The 16,255-nt window shown below is 38.2% G+C and overlaps 1 protein-coding gene across 1 annotated transcript; it reads left to right on the forward strand.

Annotated features, from left to right (window-relative positions):
* Positions 1–2,397: 2,397 nt before the first annotated feature.
* LOC140937262 (transmembrane protein 198-like) lies at positions 2,398–14,432 on the forward strand. Its single transcript, XM_073386804.1, has 8 exons — positions 2,398–2,599; positions 3,713–3,840; positions 5,934–6,018; positions 6,548–6,696; positions 7,005–7,116; positions 7,843–7,974; positions 10,211–10,269; positions 13,150–14,432. The coding sequence occupies exons 1-8, from the start codon at positions 2,476–2,478 to the stop codon at positions 13,174–13,176; spliced, it is 816 nt and encodes a 271-aa protein (XP_073242905.1). The 5' UTR covers positions 2,398–2,475; the 3' UTR covers positions 13,177–14,432.
* Positions 14,433–16,255: the final 1,823 nt, after the last annotated feature.

Genomic DNA, 16,255 nt, shown 5'->3' on the forward strand with positions numbered 1-16,255 from the left:
GAACCTAGTCCTCCTCGCCATAGGGACGCCTGGTGTACTTGGCTTCCCAGATTCCGCTTCGTGATAACGCTAAATCCCGCGTCCTGTCCATAAATGCAATCCCGAATCCCGACCTCCTACCACCAACAAGGACTTCTACAACTCGAGCTAACATGTAAAATTGGCTCGCTAAACCCCTAGTGTCCTTATTCTGTTACCTACCCTGACTCACCAATTTTTCAATACGTCTGACCATATAAATTACAGTAAATGTATTAGCCTAGTCTTTTGGCTGTGGAAAACGTTCTTTCAAGACAAAAAAAAGTAATTTTCAAGTTGCATTTAATTAAGCTTACCTTCATTGGAAGGTCAAACGGCAAAACAAGTGAGGGGAGGCGAGGGAAAGAAAGCAGAGAGAAAAACTCTACCTCCTTCCTCTTTTTCCCGGCTCAGCTTACACCTGACAAGAACCTCTACTAACAAAAGGAACAGAGAGGATTCACTGATTCGTAGTCTTCGTATAAACTCCTGGTACAAGACAAGAAACCCCTGCTCGGTTTTGCGCCCGATTCCTACCGTACTGTCCCCAGGACCGCAATATACCTAACGAATACGTAGACTTTTTTCGACTTTTTTGCCTGTTTCAAACGTCGTGTAACGGCCGTGCTAAGCGGGCTTGGCTGCAGCACGACACCAGAACGACTTGGTTTCAGGCGTCGAATTTAATTCAGTTAAATAGAACGGCTGTTGCCGAAAAAAAAAAAATGAAGAAACGATTTAGCAAACTTTTAAATGTATTCTAATGTATTCATAAATTATGAATTGAGTTCGGCACGGTAGAAGCGCGACGTTTGAAACCAAGTCGAGCAACTGCCGTGTAGCACGGCAACGCTTGCCGTGCTACACGGCAGTAGCACGACTTAGTTTCAAACGTCGCGCTACTGCCGTGCTAAGGTCGAATTTAGTTCGGCACGGCAGTAGCACGACGTTTGAAACGGGCCTTAGTTATAGCCTCCCACGCAGACGTTCTTAGGGGTTCGTGGAACGCGTGACGAACCCCTAAGAACGTCTGCGTGGGAGGCTACTTAATAGGGAGTTTAAGGTGGCTTGATAGGGTTTTCAGGGTCAATACCTCCCAAGTTTGAGCATTAGCTACGTCGCAATTAATAAAAATTTGGAAAACTTACTACTACAGCTGTGTTAGATAATATGAAAATCTGTTATGATCATAGTCTCCCTCGCAGCCGTTTTTGTCTTGTCACGCAAAGCTCCTTAAGGAGGAGCCTTGCGTGACGAGACAAAAACAGATGAGAGGGAGACTGTTGTGATCAGAGTTACAATGACATCGGAGTTTTATAGCAACGAAATGTCGCCATGACCTATTTTACTTGCAGTCATACTGTATTTCTCGGCACTTGAAATTTTTTTTTTCCAAAATCGAACATTAGGGCCATTTATACGAGGAAAAATAAGACGCGTCTTAAATAAGACGCGAACTTTCCGTATAAACGGCACATTTCGTCTAAAATAAGACGCGGCTTAGCTAAGACGCGTCTTATTAGATAACACATGCTCGTATAAATGGTACAGTTCGCGTCTTATTTAAGACGCGTCCAGGATTTTTCCTCGTATAATTGGCCCTATTGTGTTTTACCGCTGTTCACATGGAAATGAAACTTGCAGACAATACCCCTACAACAAATGGGTTCCTCTCACTTGCAAACACGAAATTTCCGGCAACTTATAGCAAATTGTGGACCTTATTTTATTGCCTTAAAAGTTATCAATAATTATGAAACTCAAAGGTTATATAAAACGACGCTTTATCTATAGAGAACGTCCCTAAGCTAGCGGAAAGGAGCGAGGAGAGATGGTCAGAGATGGTTTCGCTAACTACAATTCCGGCTCCTTCCGGCTTTGCTTTACCCTGGGTGCCGGAGACTTTTCAAGCGCGCTTTCCTCGGCCAACACCGAAAATTCCCGCCGCACGAGAGAAAAACCAACTCTGGTACCCTGGGTCCGGTTCCTGAAAGCCCGATTAGCGCTAACCCAGGATTAAAAGACTCTTAAAATTTTGTTCCACTTTTTGTATTCACCTTCCTATGTATTGCTTAGAGTAACATTTTTATGTTATCATTACTGTATCTCAGAGTGCAGGCTCAACAGTATTTTGTAAGCTTGAGTTAATACATGGTCGTCGACAAGAAAACCGTGCTTAAAATTTGGCTTAATCTTGGGTTAAACAGGAACGCCCAGGGTAATTCGAAAGACGCTGGAGTCCAGTGTTCCTCGTCCCCGTGGAATGTTCATCCGGTGCAGCTGCGTTGCGTTAGCCTGCCTTGCAGCCGGCCCACGCACCCACGCACTCGTAAATGTAGTCCAGAAGGTTTAGAGCGTCTACGACGCAGGCAACGTTGCATTGGCCGCTACTAACTTTCTTTCAATCCTTTTCGACAGTCAGTAGGAGCTCAATTCCCTACACTACACGACTAAACGATGTCTTATCTTCCGACTTTAGTGCCTAACTCCAATGATTGCAAGCTGCACAATTTGTACGATCCGCAGAGCTGTATTATAGCTGCAGTTTGCATTCTAATTGGAGCAGCAAAATGCTTTTATGGTAAGCTGCGGTCGTATTTTCACTGTATTTTCTTGCCTTTCAAGAAGTTTGGAAGGAAAATACGTTTTCCGCTAACCCTCGGTAATGAACCTTGAGAATCTTAGACTCATCCATCTTACAATCATGTACAATCTAGCTCTCACATTCTCCCAAAGGAGAATGCACCTGTATTAATTTTTTTTTTCAGCTAAGGCCATCGCCTATTTTTTTTTTGTTTAGCGTCGAATGCGTTTCCTGATATTGGGTCGGTCGGTCGGATAAAAAAAAAAGCTAAAAAAAAAGTCACAAGAAGTTGTGGAATAGGAGGCCCTGGTAACCCAGGATGAGGTTAAAAGCAGGGGCACCCAACAACGGTTTCTTCCTGTATGCTTTGAAAACACTTTTTAGGCTATCCAGAGTACTTTTAGATCCCTAGGAATATATTCTAAGTGGCGCTAAAAAATTTATATCTGTTTGGTCATCCTAGGGCAACTTGAGTCTTCTCGAAATTATGCGGGCTTAAGTATTATTTCCCCGAAATTTTTCGCTGCAATTTAAAGTTTTACGAAAGTGATAGTTTTTCTGATTCCTCTCTGCATCTCATTTTCAATTCCAAAAGTTTTAGGTTTTCTTTTCTCTATGAAAAATAGCCTGACATGGGGAGTGAAATGGGAAAAATTAAACTTCAGAAAATCGTAGGGAATTTATTTGATAGGTTTCGATGAACGGAACAGTCACATAGAAATTTTTAGCCTCCTCAAGCTATAGAAAATTCTAGGCAATTTTTTTCTTCTCCAAACAGATATTTCATAGAAAACAGTCGTTGGGTGCCCCTGAAAAGTTAACATTCACATTTTTGGATTAACAAAATACACAATATACTGTAAAAAATGTGCCTGTTGTTGTTCCTGTTTTTCTCTATGCTGTTACTATGCTCATTTTTCAGATGAAAAGAATTATTTCAAGTGAAAAATGTTTCAACTATGTCGTTACTTTGTTTTTTTTTTTTGTGAAAATGCCAAAAATTTGGGTTGGTCGGACGACGCTAAACAGAGAAAAAAAAGAGGATGGCCCGAGAAGTATGTAAGCTTACTGGTACTTGATATAGTTTAATATTTACTTGTGTTATTTCAGGGTACCGATTGTTCAAATCTGTGCTTTTCCTTGTTGGTTTCCTGATCGCATTTTTCTTCAGCTATATAATGTGTACTGAACATTTATCTGATGTGCTGTCTGGAACACTTCTTGAGTATAAGGATCAGGTAAAATACTTAAAAATATTAATGAAATTTACACTTGAGGTCAATTCCAAAACCGCCCATGCGCCTCCCCCCCCCCCCCTCACCCCTTTCAAGCAAACCCCCAGGCATTTGACTTTTTTCAAAAATTTTGATCAAATTCCTTGGTATGTTGGCAGTTTAGATGGTCCAATGCCCCATCAGCTAGTGCTTCAAGAAGCGTCAAGTCCCCCATCCAGCAGTGACTATTCAACAAATTTCCCGTTCGTCAAACCGTTTATTGAAGTGTAAGTGTCCTACTAAACACAACCGAAATATCTTTAAGTCTTGGAAAGCTGTCTTACAGAGGTTTGTTCATTCCAATAAAATTGTTCATTCCAGAAAGCCTGGGCTTTTTCAAAGGCTGTCAAATGCTCCAACAAAACAGTGAATATAAGAGCAATGGCCTGTGAACACGGTACACATGCTGAGTGTGGAAAGAATTTTAAAAAATCCTTTTGCCTGCAACGCTAACACGTTTTGACACAAAATCAAATGGCCAACTGGGCGGACTTCATTTTGGGTCAAATTCCCCACGGTTTGGAGCAAAACTCCAGTCAAATGCTTGGGGTATTGCCCAGGGGGGATGGGTGGCTTTGGAATAGACTGGTACGTAAGACCTTCCAACATGCAAAAACAGTGGGCAAATTAAGTTTTTCTCTGTATCAGTGATAAGTGAAGGATTTTCTTAAAATGTCCTGTATTATTAGCTTGTCCACATTTGAGTTCCAGTAATTTGGTGCATGCATGTCACTTTACATCCCTCACGTATTAATAGCAAAGGATCCGAAATTCAGTAGAATGATTGTAGACATTAATGCGTCTTTGTCAAAGTATGTCTATACACAGACTGCTTCAACCCTGAAAAGCCAGTGAAAAAAGGCCTAAAGCTGGAGCAAATCACCCCATCTGCATGATTATTGTAGAACACTTTGCTGCATGTCATTCAGTAATTCTGGACAATCATCCCTATCCTGAATAGAAAGAGAGAAGTTATTGCCAAGGTGTAGCTAAATGTAAGTTAGCGGCCAGATTTCTGTCTGAAAGAAGCTCAAGAAGACCTGCCGCTACTCTTGTTTGAAAACATAAATAGCCTCTTGAAAATTTCACCAAAGAGTTGTCAAGCAAGCTCTCTATTTTATGTAGTGGCTACATTTGAGCCCAATATGAGACAGAATCGCAGTGCAATCCTTGCATAATCACAAGTCAAGAGCTGTTATTGTTTGCAAATAATTATAGAAAGTGACAAGAGGTGATCAGGATGCAAAGAAAGTAGTGTCTGATAGTCCAGGGCTAGTGGATTTTGCTATTGGGCTAGTCAATCCTGTTATAAACTTGCCCAACAGGCTGGTGAAGTTTTCTAATGAATTCAAATTACAGAAGTATGTAATGAATCCTGCGCATCAAAATATTTTTGGGGCTAGTTGAACTTGCTACTTATGTGGCTCGTACATGCTAGTTACAGGTTGCCAGGATGGCAAGCTGCAGTAAAACTGACTTTCTTTGCACCCTGGTGACAACAAACACTGCAAACTGCATGATGTGAGCCTTATAAGTGGTTGACATGATGATAAGATAATCACTGTTTTACCAGAATGGTAAATTGCTAAATCAGAAGTGCACACACAATTTTTTTCTCATGTACCTATCCCCACCACCTTGCACTACAACCAGTTGCAAAAGGACTGAGACGCTTTATCGTATTTTGGCTTAAATGGCCTGTCTATGTCCCCCCTTCACTTCTTATGACAGTTGCTAGCAATACAAGACCATGCTGAAAACTTGGAGGAACAACGTTGAATGGAAAGCAGGAGGGTGGTCAGTATTATGTCTCACAGACCTGTGACTAGCAGCGATTTGAAGCTAGAAATGTAGTTTTTTCCTCAAAGTTTTTCAACAGTTTTGCTTCTGGTTGTAGCAGTGAACAAATTCCCTGTGGTTTTTTAATTCATATGTGCATGACAGAAGCTCTGTGAACAGGCTTAATTTAGTCCTGTATGGTGTACCTGCAGTATCATCACATTTACAGTGAAGGTCTTGACAATTTGAATTATTTTCTTATTAAATTTCTTTTTCAGATATCTCTCGGCATCTCTTTTGGAGTTGGTGTAATTGCTGGCCTGTTAACACTGTGCCTTTTCTATGTTGGGCTTTTTCTTCTTGGTAATTACAATAAATATTATTGTAGATGCCTTATGGTCAGCATTAGTAGAATGTAACTAATGCAAGTACAAAGTACCAATTTGAAGAGACTTAAATTTCAATCATGGCAGCTGGGAAATATTTTCAAGCCAGGCAGCATCACAATAACAAGTGACTTCTGGTGAGACAAAATGAACTAACCATATTATGCAAAAGGATAAATATTTTGTCCTTTCAAAGTATTGTCTTTGAGATTGATTCCTAGCTGTTTGAATGAAAGAAACCTGCTATTAATATTTGAACCCTTCATTTTTTGGAGAATGTTAATTTGACCACACTTTAAAAACCAAGCATCTTTCATAATCATAAGAGTTGTACTAACCTGACTTGTCCCCAGTCATCTCATTATTAGTATCGTCTTCCCATCTTCCCCGCGCGCATAACCCAAGCGCTTCCCTGGTAAATAATTAATGAGTAGAGACAACTTGAGATGACTGGGTATGAGTTAGTGTACTAACTGCCCATTTCGTTGTTTTTATTATGTTTATAGGAGCAAGCATGGGATGGTTTGTTAGCATGGCTCTTCTGCCCCTCCTATACAAGCATTCAGTGTACTTGTCTGAACACAATTGGCTACCCTACATTGTTCTCAGTGCTTTTGCCATTGCTGGTGGAATTCTCATTCTCTGCATTCAGAGGGTATGCCTTTTGCATTTTGTAACCTTTAAACATAGTCAACAACAGTAACAACAACAACAATTATAAAAAAAAACCATTATCAGTTGTTTAGCAGGCCATTAAAGAATGCCAAATTAAGTTATATATATAGGTATTATTTTATTGATTGGAAACTCCACCATAGGCAGTGTCACAAAGGTCACCTGAACAGCATTTGTGGTCTGTCAATAATTATCTATGATAAGGCCTTAGGGGAATTTTTTACAATTTACTGCATTTCATAGCTGTTAGCTGCAGATGCCCAGATCCCATTTTTGATCTATTCACAGGCTGTAATAATCATCTCTACTTCATTTATGGGAGCATTCATGTTTGTCAATGGTGTTGATTACTTCATGGAGAACTGCAAAGCCCTTTATTACACTATCAACATCTTGCATGGTAAGAGTCTAATTAGACAATATACTGAACATTAATGATGTGAGAGTTGTCATCCATGATAGAATTGTCGTGTGCAAATTATTATTCACAAAGTCTTTCAAAAACATTCAAAAATGTTTTTTAGCAGAAAAATTAGTTTTTAGTTTCCCAGACCTTTCATTATTATCAAAAACAACTTTGTAAACCTTTTCAAACTATAAAGTTAAAAACAAAATACATACAGCCTCATATATAGGAATAATACTGATACATTCTCTGCTTTGAGCATCAGCCATGTGCTAGTTTTTGTCAGCATTATTTTGTCCATATTTCCATAGGCAAAAAGTAATTAGAGCAAATTGGCTGATTGAAGCATGAGCTCTACTTTTAATTTTTTTTGTTAAATAGATTGTTGGTGAGCTGGCAACTTTAAGACAAACATATAGTTTTAAGCCATAAGCCTAAAAGCAGAGCTTATGTGAAATATTACAAAGTTTCTTAATTTTTTACATTTCATTAAAACCTGCCACCACTGCTGAAATCTAGCTGAAGCTGCTCATGACTCATCAGGAGGCATCTCTTTTAGATTAAATGGTTTGTTCCTAAAATTTTACTTAAGTATTATCTGGAACTCATTTGCCACATTACAAGTTATTATTTCATCACCATGATGATGTAATAAAAGCTTCTTCACATTCAAGTTTCTCAAAATTAAACTGGGCTTTTTAATGGATCTTGTGCATGTAGGTCATCACAACAAGTCTGATTTGCCACACTGTTGGTACACTTGGGTGGTGTTTTCATTGATTCCAATAATGTTCATCGCTGGCATGATTGTGCAGTTTCGCAAGACTGGAAAGGACAGTGATCACAGACAAGGTAATGATAAAAAAAGCAGACCAAATCAAAATAATCGGCTGATTTACTATGCTTCTTCAGAGTGAAGCTTTTAGGCTGCTGTCATCCCCTGGACAAGGTACTAGATTAGATGTCCATGATACTTAACTTTGGATGGTAATGATATCTTTATACACTTTCCTGTCATTGTTCATTTTCGTTGTCTAAGAAAACAAAGTGATGGCATTTTCAAGCACTATATAAACCTCTCAGGTTGGTTGAGAATGCTTGTCATTATGTGTCATAATAAGTCAGAATGCTTTTCCTAACGATCGAGCTAGCAGTTGTAATAAAATTATTTTGTTGCTGGTGGGCTGGATATGTTTCCCTCTCTTTATCTTGATGGAAGCTGTGAAACATCATTCAATATTCAATAAGAGACCCATTATCTAGTCAAACCACACAATCGTTCATTGTTGGGCGGGGCCCATGAGGGGAATGCCCAATAGAAAAATGGAGGCCACCTTGTCTGTGCAGCTAAAAGACAAAATGGTGGATAGAACTCCCAGAAGGCTTTGCATGTCCCATTCCAATTTTTGCAGGGAGGGGCTAGGTCATTTCAGGTCGTCTGGCGAACAGATGTGTAAGTCAATTTGGAAGGAACACAACTATTGCGTGGAGTTATTGGCCCTATATCTAGGCCGAATGATTGTCTAAATATAGTATTCGATGATCAGGGTTTTCGGTAGCACTTGGAAGTACCGGATGTAGTGGTTCAGCTGGCGGCCGAAGGCACAAACTCCTAGGAGGGTCCAGGGGCATGCCCCCTGGGAAATTTGTAAAATTGGACTCCCTAAAATGCAATTTCCTGCGTTCCCTGGACCAGAATTGGGTAACCTGGAAGGTCTTTTAAGGTGTTAAAAAATGCTCACAAAAATGAAATATTTGACTGATTTGGCTATTATAATTATTGTCAGTTGGCAGTAGTTTTTTTTAGTTGATTCCAAAATGGACTCCAATCAGAAAGAGTGTACGAATCCCAAATCTCTAGAGTCAGAGAGCTGCTCTCTAGAGATTGTCTTCATCAGATCCAAAGGCTGAGTCACTATCACTGTTGGAATCCGCATCATCACAATCGACTTGTAGATTGCCCCGTCGAATAGAAACATATTTACTTGGATAGTTAGTAGGCCTTTATACAATTTCTGACGTAAATAATTTGCTTTGCGAGTTTTAATGAACAGAAAATTACTGTTTAAAAGTATTTTAAACACCAAAATTGACCCTTTCACATTTTGACAATAATTTCTGGAATTTTCAGTTAGATCAGACTAGTCAGGTTAGTACTGTCATACTATATTTGGTGGCAGAGGGATGGGGGAAAGGGGGGCGGGAGTTGTAGAGATGTCCCAGTTAAAAATAATGCCAATCGTTTCTTGCTTCAAAATGCTATCTCTATCCCATTCCACAGGCTAGGAGTAGCTGTACACTCAAGCCAGTAAAAAGTGTTATTATAATCTATACTTCCCAAAATAATAAACCACTGCATCATGCAGTCGGCAGCCCAATGAACCCCCACTATATAAAGGTCTTGTTAATTCTGACATGGCCCAGCAGCTGCTGTTCGTTAATAATAATTATTTATAATCTGCTAAAACCAGAGCAAGATTTTTGATGTCAATATCTTTTATGCTGTGAATTGTGCATGAACATCACTGTTGTATTTTAGAGGTACGGTTGACTCACTAATTGTAGGATCTAAGTAGTTAAGGTTTACTAGAGGGTAATTGTATAATGTGAATGGTTCATAAAAAGCATGAAAAATTATTAGCTAGTGTTTTCATTGAACCCCTGTCAGAAATTCCTTTGATCTGTCCCTTTAGACAGTAAAAACCTGCCACTATGCACCAACATTTTCCCGAGTTAGCCAAAATAGGTTCTCACACATTGTAGCTAATTGTATTTAGTTGTATTCAGCCCATTTCCTAAAACCTGTATACTAATTCAATTGCAGTGGGAGTAATAAGGAACTTGTGTCTCCAAAGACTATCCTTAATGTTGACTTATCTTATTTGTCCATTAGTGTACAGAATTATAGATAATCAGAAAATAAGAACCTGTTTCAAATTTAAGGCTCAACAGATTCTTGTATAGAGGGGGCCTAACTGGCAAATTTTAGCCTTAAAGGTTATTAAAACCTAGGCTAGCTCTTAGTCGCAGGGTTTTATCTGCATAATCTGGATGAAATGTTCTAATTCTTTATTTTTTTTCTCTGCAGCTTTTGCTCGAGTTGGACATTCCTCAGCCACACCTATGTATAATTTGGCTGGTGATCAGGTAATGAAATTTCCTTAATTTATTATTTTACAGGGTAGGAAAAATGAACTACCAGGGTACAAAGAAACTCATTTTTACAGCTTACCACCTGGGCAGGCTGAAGCTACAACCAGTTGCAAAAATGTTGAGACACTCTCATGAAAAAACAACCTGTCTTGCTTCAAATCGCTGCTAGTCACAGGTCTGTGAGATAAAATACTGACCTCCCCTCTTCCCCATTCGAAGTTGTTCCTCCAAGTTTTGAGCATGGTCTTGTATTGCTAGCAACTTTGAAAAGGGGTGGAGGGGGGGTCACAAGCACAAGATCATGGGCAAGCCATTTAAGCCAAAATACGGTACAGTGTCTCAAGTACTTTTGCAACTGGTTGTCTCATTTACGTTTTACTTCCAAAAGCGATTTCCACGTCTCAACTTCCCAAAGCGAAGACTATAGCGAGATAAATAAATAGAATGGCACTTTCTGTTGCTTTTCCCAGCTGACACATCATTGTCATTGATAGCAAAACTGCATAAAAAAGCGTAGCAACTTTAAAATTTTGCATCAATTTTGTTGTAACGCATGTGCCATTAATTATATACCGTGACATGGCTGTTCCGGCGTTGTGATTAAACTCTGAGAAGTGTGAATGCATAATCACAGCATACTTTTCCTTTTCTTGGTATTTAGAGATATTATAGTTGCGAATAAAGCTGCCAAACCTCCATTTTCACCCCTGTATCTGTAACGCAATGACATTTGATATGCAGGGCGTTATGTCATGGGTATACCGCGTGACTTATTTTTCAACACCGCTGTAAAAGTAGCCTGTGTACAGATGTCCCCCCTTCCTCAGGATCCTGATTTTTCCTGAGGGAGGGGGGACGTCTGTACACAGGCTACTGTAAAAGTAAAACCGTTCAGTTTTTTTCATCTATCTACTACAGTAAAAATAAGATAGTTATTAACGTTTGTTAGAGCTAGAGAGCAGAAAAAGTTGCAGCAGTTGCAGCAGCAAAAATAAGATAGTTATTAACGTTTGTTAGAGCTAGAGAGCAGAAAAAGTTGTGTGCTATGTTAGTTTCTATTTTCTGACGGTCTACCATCAATCACGATCTACCATTCTGCAACAGTAAGAAATATGATATATCTGATATGACTCAAAGTTGTTCCTCCAAGTTTTGAGCATGGTCTTGTATTGCTAGCAACTTTGAAAAGGGCTGGAGGGGGGGTCACAAGCACCAGATCATGGACAAGCCATTTAAGCCAAAATACGGTACAGTGTCTCAAGTACTTTTGCAACTGGTTGTAGCATTTACTAGCCCAGACGTCATTTCAACTAGCCCCAAAAGCTTTTTGATGAGCAGAATTGATTTCACAGTTCTTCGATTATTTGAATTCCTTAAAAAACATCATTTGCCTGTTGGGTAAGTTAAAAACAGAATTCACTAGCCCAATAGCAAAATCCACTAGCCCCGGGCTATCGGACACTACTTTCTTTGCACGCTGACTACCTTATTACATGAAATTTTGGCAATTTTTAAAAATCCTTATTTAGCGGCTCTTTAGTTTAGCGATTTTTCTTGAATTTTGAAACATAAGTCACTTGATTTTTGCAATTTCACGCACTGAAACTTTGGCGAATTAAGTTAATCAAAACTTTTTTGATGACAACAGAACATTCATGTGACAAAAATAATCATAACCGTCAGTAGCTTCATTTAAATCAAAGCCATATAACATTCTGAAACTTAATTTTGAACTAAATAAACGACCCACTGCAACTGTCATATCCTAGTGCTGTCACTCATATTTAAGGTACATTGTCACACAAAGTCAATGGTACACATCATAATCGACCAACAAATAGCATATGGGTGTGAAACTGACCAGATGGCAGAATTTCATATTGTACCCACTTTAATTTAGTGACACTTAATTTTTTGTGTGGGTCCTGGGACTCATCTTGTGAACAATCATGAATCGCAGTTACACTGAACCAATGAGTCCCAGTAAAAAAAAAGTCTGAAATTGAAAATGCTTTGGTGTGTATGTAACCAGACAGTTGATCTGAACACAGACTTCAAAACTATAAGGACTATATTTTAATTAATTATGTATTATAGTATACTGAAATTAAAATATAGTCTTCCTATTTTATAGCACAACAAAGGCTAAAAGAAATATGCATCGTTAAACAACAGCCATAATAACTGCCACAGAATTTACACAAATGGGACGTTTCTACAAATACGCATGTTAAGATTGATCAATCGATCTTTGCGTACTATGGGACACATCCCATGAATTTTTTTGCGTCTTTGGGTATTTTTATGCATAAAGGATGCAGGAGGCAGAAGTATCAAAATCACTGATTTTTAATTTAGCGATTTTCTTGCTAAATTAAAGTGTCGCCAAAAATTCAAGTAATAAGGTAGTCACCACTTTTACTAAGTTGTACATAACCAGCTGTGATAGATCTCAAATGAAACATAAAATAATTTTAGCCTGGCTGCCTGTGTTCTTATTTCATTAGCCTTGTGTGAAGTTATATTATAGGAGAGAGAAAAGAGAGAGGGAAAGATTTTGTTATTTTTCCCCTCATTTTGTCAGTCTCCATGCCCATACCCAACACTTTGCCTGTTACTATCCTTATACATGACTAACACCTGGAGTTAATGCAGGTTATGTAAATGACTCGCTGCAAAAGCCTACATCAAGTTAAATTCAACTGGAAGCACTCTGTTTTTCTTTTTCGTACATCAAGTTGAATTTAACTGGAAACACTCTGGTTTTTTTTTCGCGGCGGGTGGGGGGGGGGGGGGGGGTCTAGATTTGTTTTTATTTTTCTAAAAGGGTCATGTTTTACACGTTAACATGTTTTCTGGTCCTTCTTATTTCAGCAACCCATTCTAACGGATTATGACTAATCAAAAGAAGGTGAAGGGGATACGTGTAGCAACCTGTTTCTTTTCCAGAATTTTCTGAGATAGTCTAAGAACTAAAGGCATTAGTTTTTTAAGTGGCTAACAACAAGTAGACACTGTCAGCAGAAAATCAAACTTTGTTAAGTAATATATGCAGTTTACTTTGTAGTATATATGGACCTGCGTGTCCCTAAACCCTACTGATGCCCAGACAGAGAAACTTGTTTTTTTTTTTAGGGGCACCCAAATAGATGTATTAAGCCACATTCTCTTTTTTTTTCCTTTTATTAATTCGCTATTTGCATTTTTTTTAAACCCCACTTTTTGTTGTAATTAGCCAAAAAAATATTCTGCCTTTTTCTCAACCAATCAGAAGTGTACGGAAATTGAGCCAATCAGAAGCAAAACTAGGGCCGATGGTGATTTGCTAGCTCCCGTTTCCCTGCATTCGGCGACTGAGTGCTACACACATTTACTTAAGCCTGATTGGTTCATTTGACTGTCGCCTCTTACGATGATTGGTCAGTGTAGTAAGTATCGTTTTGTTTTCCAAAAATTAAATTAAGTTTTATTTGACTTTTCATGAATAATTCGATCAATCAGTTTCTTTGAGTGTACAGGCTGCGTTCTCCCTTTCTCCCTCAAAATTTTCTTGTAATGAAGTTTGAGCACATGTTTTAGCTGAATAATTTTCTTGGTGTTGTTGATATCTTCATGGAACAATCGTCTGTTCCTAAAAACTTAAAGAAGTAGGTAATAAACAGTTATAACACTATTATGACACAATTATTGTATTCAGAAAAAGCTAGCAGAGTTTAATATATACAAACCACAAAGGAAAAGAGCACAAACAGCTGGTTATCTCACGTGACTTTGGCAAGAGAGACTCACTGAAGTCAACCATTAAATGGCCAGAAATCTTTTAAGTTGTTTGAAGTAGAAGAAGAAGAAGAAGATACTTTTATTTAGCTAGGGTAACTCCTACAGTTACAAAAACTGATATCCTTTGAGGCCCTAGATAAAAAAGAAATATAAAAATATGTTAAAAATACTTAAAACTAGTCCTAACTAGGCTAATAGAAAAATATCCTAACAACAGGATAAAAATTATTACAAACTATTAATAAAAACTACAAATTACGATTAAAAACTTTACATCCATGATAATAAAAAGCTTTTTTCGTACTTTCTAATTTGATGGAGGAAAGACGGAGATGATTACTTTCCGCGTTTTTCTCTGTACGATATCTCTATTTAGATAAAAGTAGTTCATTAAAAATGGCAAGCAGCGCCTATTTAATTTAGACATTTCTTCACAAGGTTTGACGCGTGAATCTCCCGTCTAAGCCCCAGCGTATCATATTTAAGGTGAGCTAGCGCTTCATCACTGCTGTTGGTTTGCATGAAAATCCTTGCCGCACGTCTCTGTAATTTTTCTATATTATCAGCATTCGCGCGTCCACAACAGTTCCAAACGGTATCACAATAATCAAGAGCAGGAAGAATAAATGATCTGTAAATTATACCACCCTTATGCATACTAATGCTAACAAAAAGTCATTCTTTTTCTTATGTAAGGAAAATAATTTTTTGATTAATTATACAATGTAGTTGTAAAACTCTCCATCCCCACCCTGCTATTGAGATCCCCTGTCACGAGTTACCCATTTGCTTATTTCTTGTACAGTGGAACCCCGTTAATACGGTCACCAATGGGCCAAAAAGATTTGGCCGTATAAACAAGGGTTTTTTTAACAAGAAAATGTATGGTGGTTTTTGCCAGGCGGCCAAAAAAAGTGGCCGTAATATATTACCGAGGTGGCCGTAAGGCGGGGTTTCACTGTACCACGACAAAACGGGGGCTTAAGTTTTTTTTAGGGAAAAATAGGGAAAGGTTCTCATCAAACTGTTGCGTTAATATAGAATTTTAGGCTATAGCAGTTTCTGAAGAAGACATCGTAGGCCAAGTAAAAATAAAAAACAAACAAACAAACAAATGTTCCTCGTCTAGATTTGTATAAAGAGAGCGACAGCCAGTTGAATGCTTTCTTTACAAATCATCACTCTAAACAGGGATAAGTTGGAGTTTTTCGGTCAAATATTGATAAATGATTAACACACAAATTTGGTTTATTTTGGATATGTTTTAATTAAACAACGTGATGCGTCATACGATAAATATCTCAACAGGTAGGAGGCCGGCTTTTAAAACGTCAGTGTAATAAAGAGATCAGTGTAAGTTTTATGAAAAGTAACTCCTGTTACACGGGATTGTAGAATAATCTGTGTAGAAAGTACGCCTGTTGGCGATGATAAAGAAAGTCGGCCCCCAGAAATGAAGGGGGCGGGGATAAGAAACATTTGTTTTGGTATTTCTTGTTGTCGTTGTTTTTTTACTTGGCCTTAGTGATGCAGGGGCGGATCCAGGATTTTTTTTAGGAGGGGGTGCACTCGTCTCTTGCTCTACTTCAACACCAATAAACCACATATTGGGGGGGGGGGGTGCGCACCCCCTACACCTCCTCCTAGATCCGCCCCCTTGATGCATTTTAATAGACGACTTTTAAGTTATGTCAAGAGCCTATTATGATCTTTTGGTTATGTACTTTTCAATTTCTTCATAGAAAGATAGTAGTCTGTGTTAATGGAAACACCGTCGTTGATTTTTTGTGGCATTATTTTAAGTGTATCTATTAACACATAAATTTCTCATGGAAATGTAATTTTTGAGACAATTACTAATTTCTGCTAAAAAAAAAATGTTATAAGAGATGTTATTAAAAATCATAGAATAGTGTAACAAACAAATTCCAAAACTCAGAAGAAAACAATTTCAAATTTATCGAATATCAGAATCGCTCGAACTTACATGATCAGGGATATTAATCAGTAAAAAGAGGTTCGGTTATGTAACAAAAGGTATAGTAGTGGTTTTGTTGTTGTTGTAGGTTTTTTTTGTAGTTTGACTTGGACAAGGAGTTTCGTTTGTTTTTGTCAAAAACGAAGTAAACAGTTTACGTTTAGGATGTTTTTTAAGGGTCATATTTTTAATGTTACCTTAGAAATTGATATCGAATAGATT

The sequence above is a fragment of the Porites lutea genome, chromosome 5 (genome assembly GCF_958299795.1).
Source record: "Porites lutea chromosome 5, jaPorLute2.1, whole genome shotgun sequence".
Lineage (NCBI taxonomy): Eukaryota > Metazoa > Cnidaria > Anthozoa > Scleractinia > Poritidae > Porites > Porites lutea.

Bases quoted from the DNA above. Each gene is read 5' to 3' on its own strand.
- LOC140937262 (XM_073386804.1), top strand. From the start codon at position 2,476: ATGTCTTATCTTCCGACTTTAGTGCCTAACTCCAATGATTGCAAGCTG. The intron at 3,841-5,933 runs GTAAAATACTTA...TTTCTTTTTCAG, and splicing joins TTCTTGAGTATAAGGATCAG to ATATCTCTCGGCATCTCTTT. The intron at 6,019-6,547 runs GTAATTACAATA...TTATGTTTATAG, and splicing joins TGTTGGGCTTTTTCTTCTTG to GAGCAAGCATGGGATGGTTT.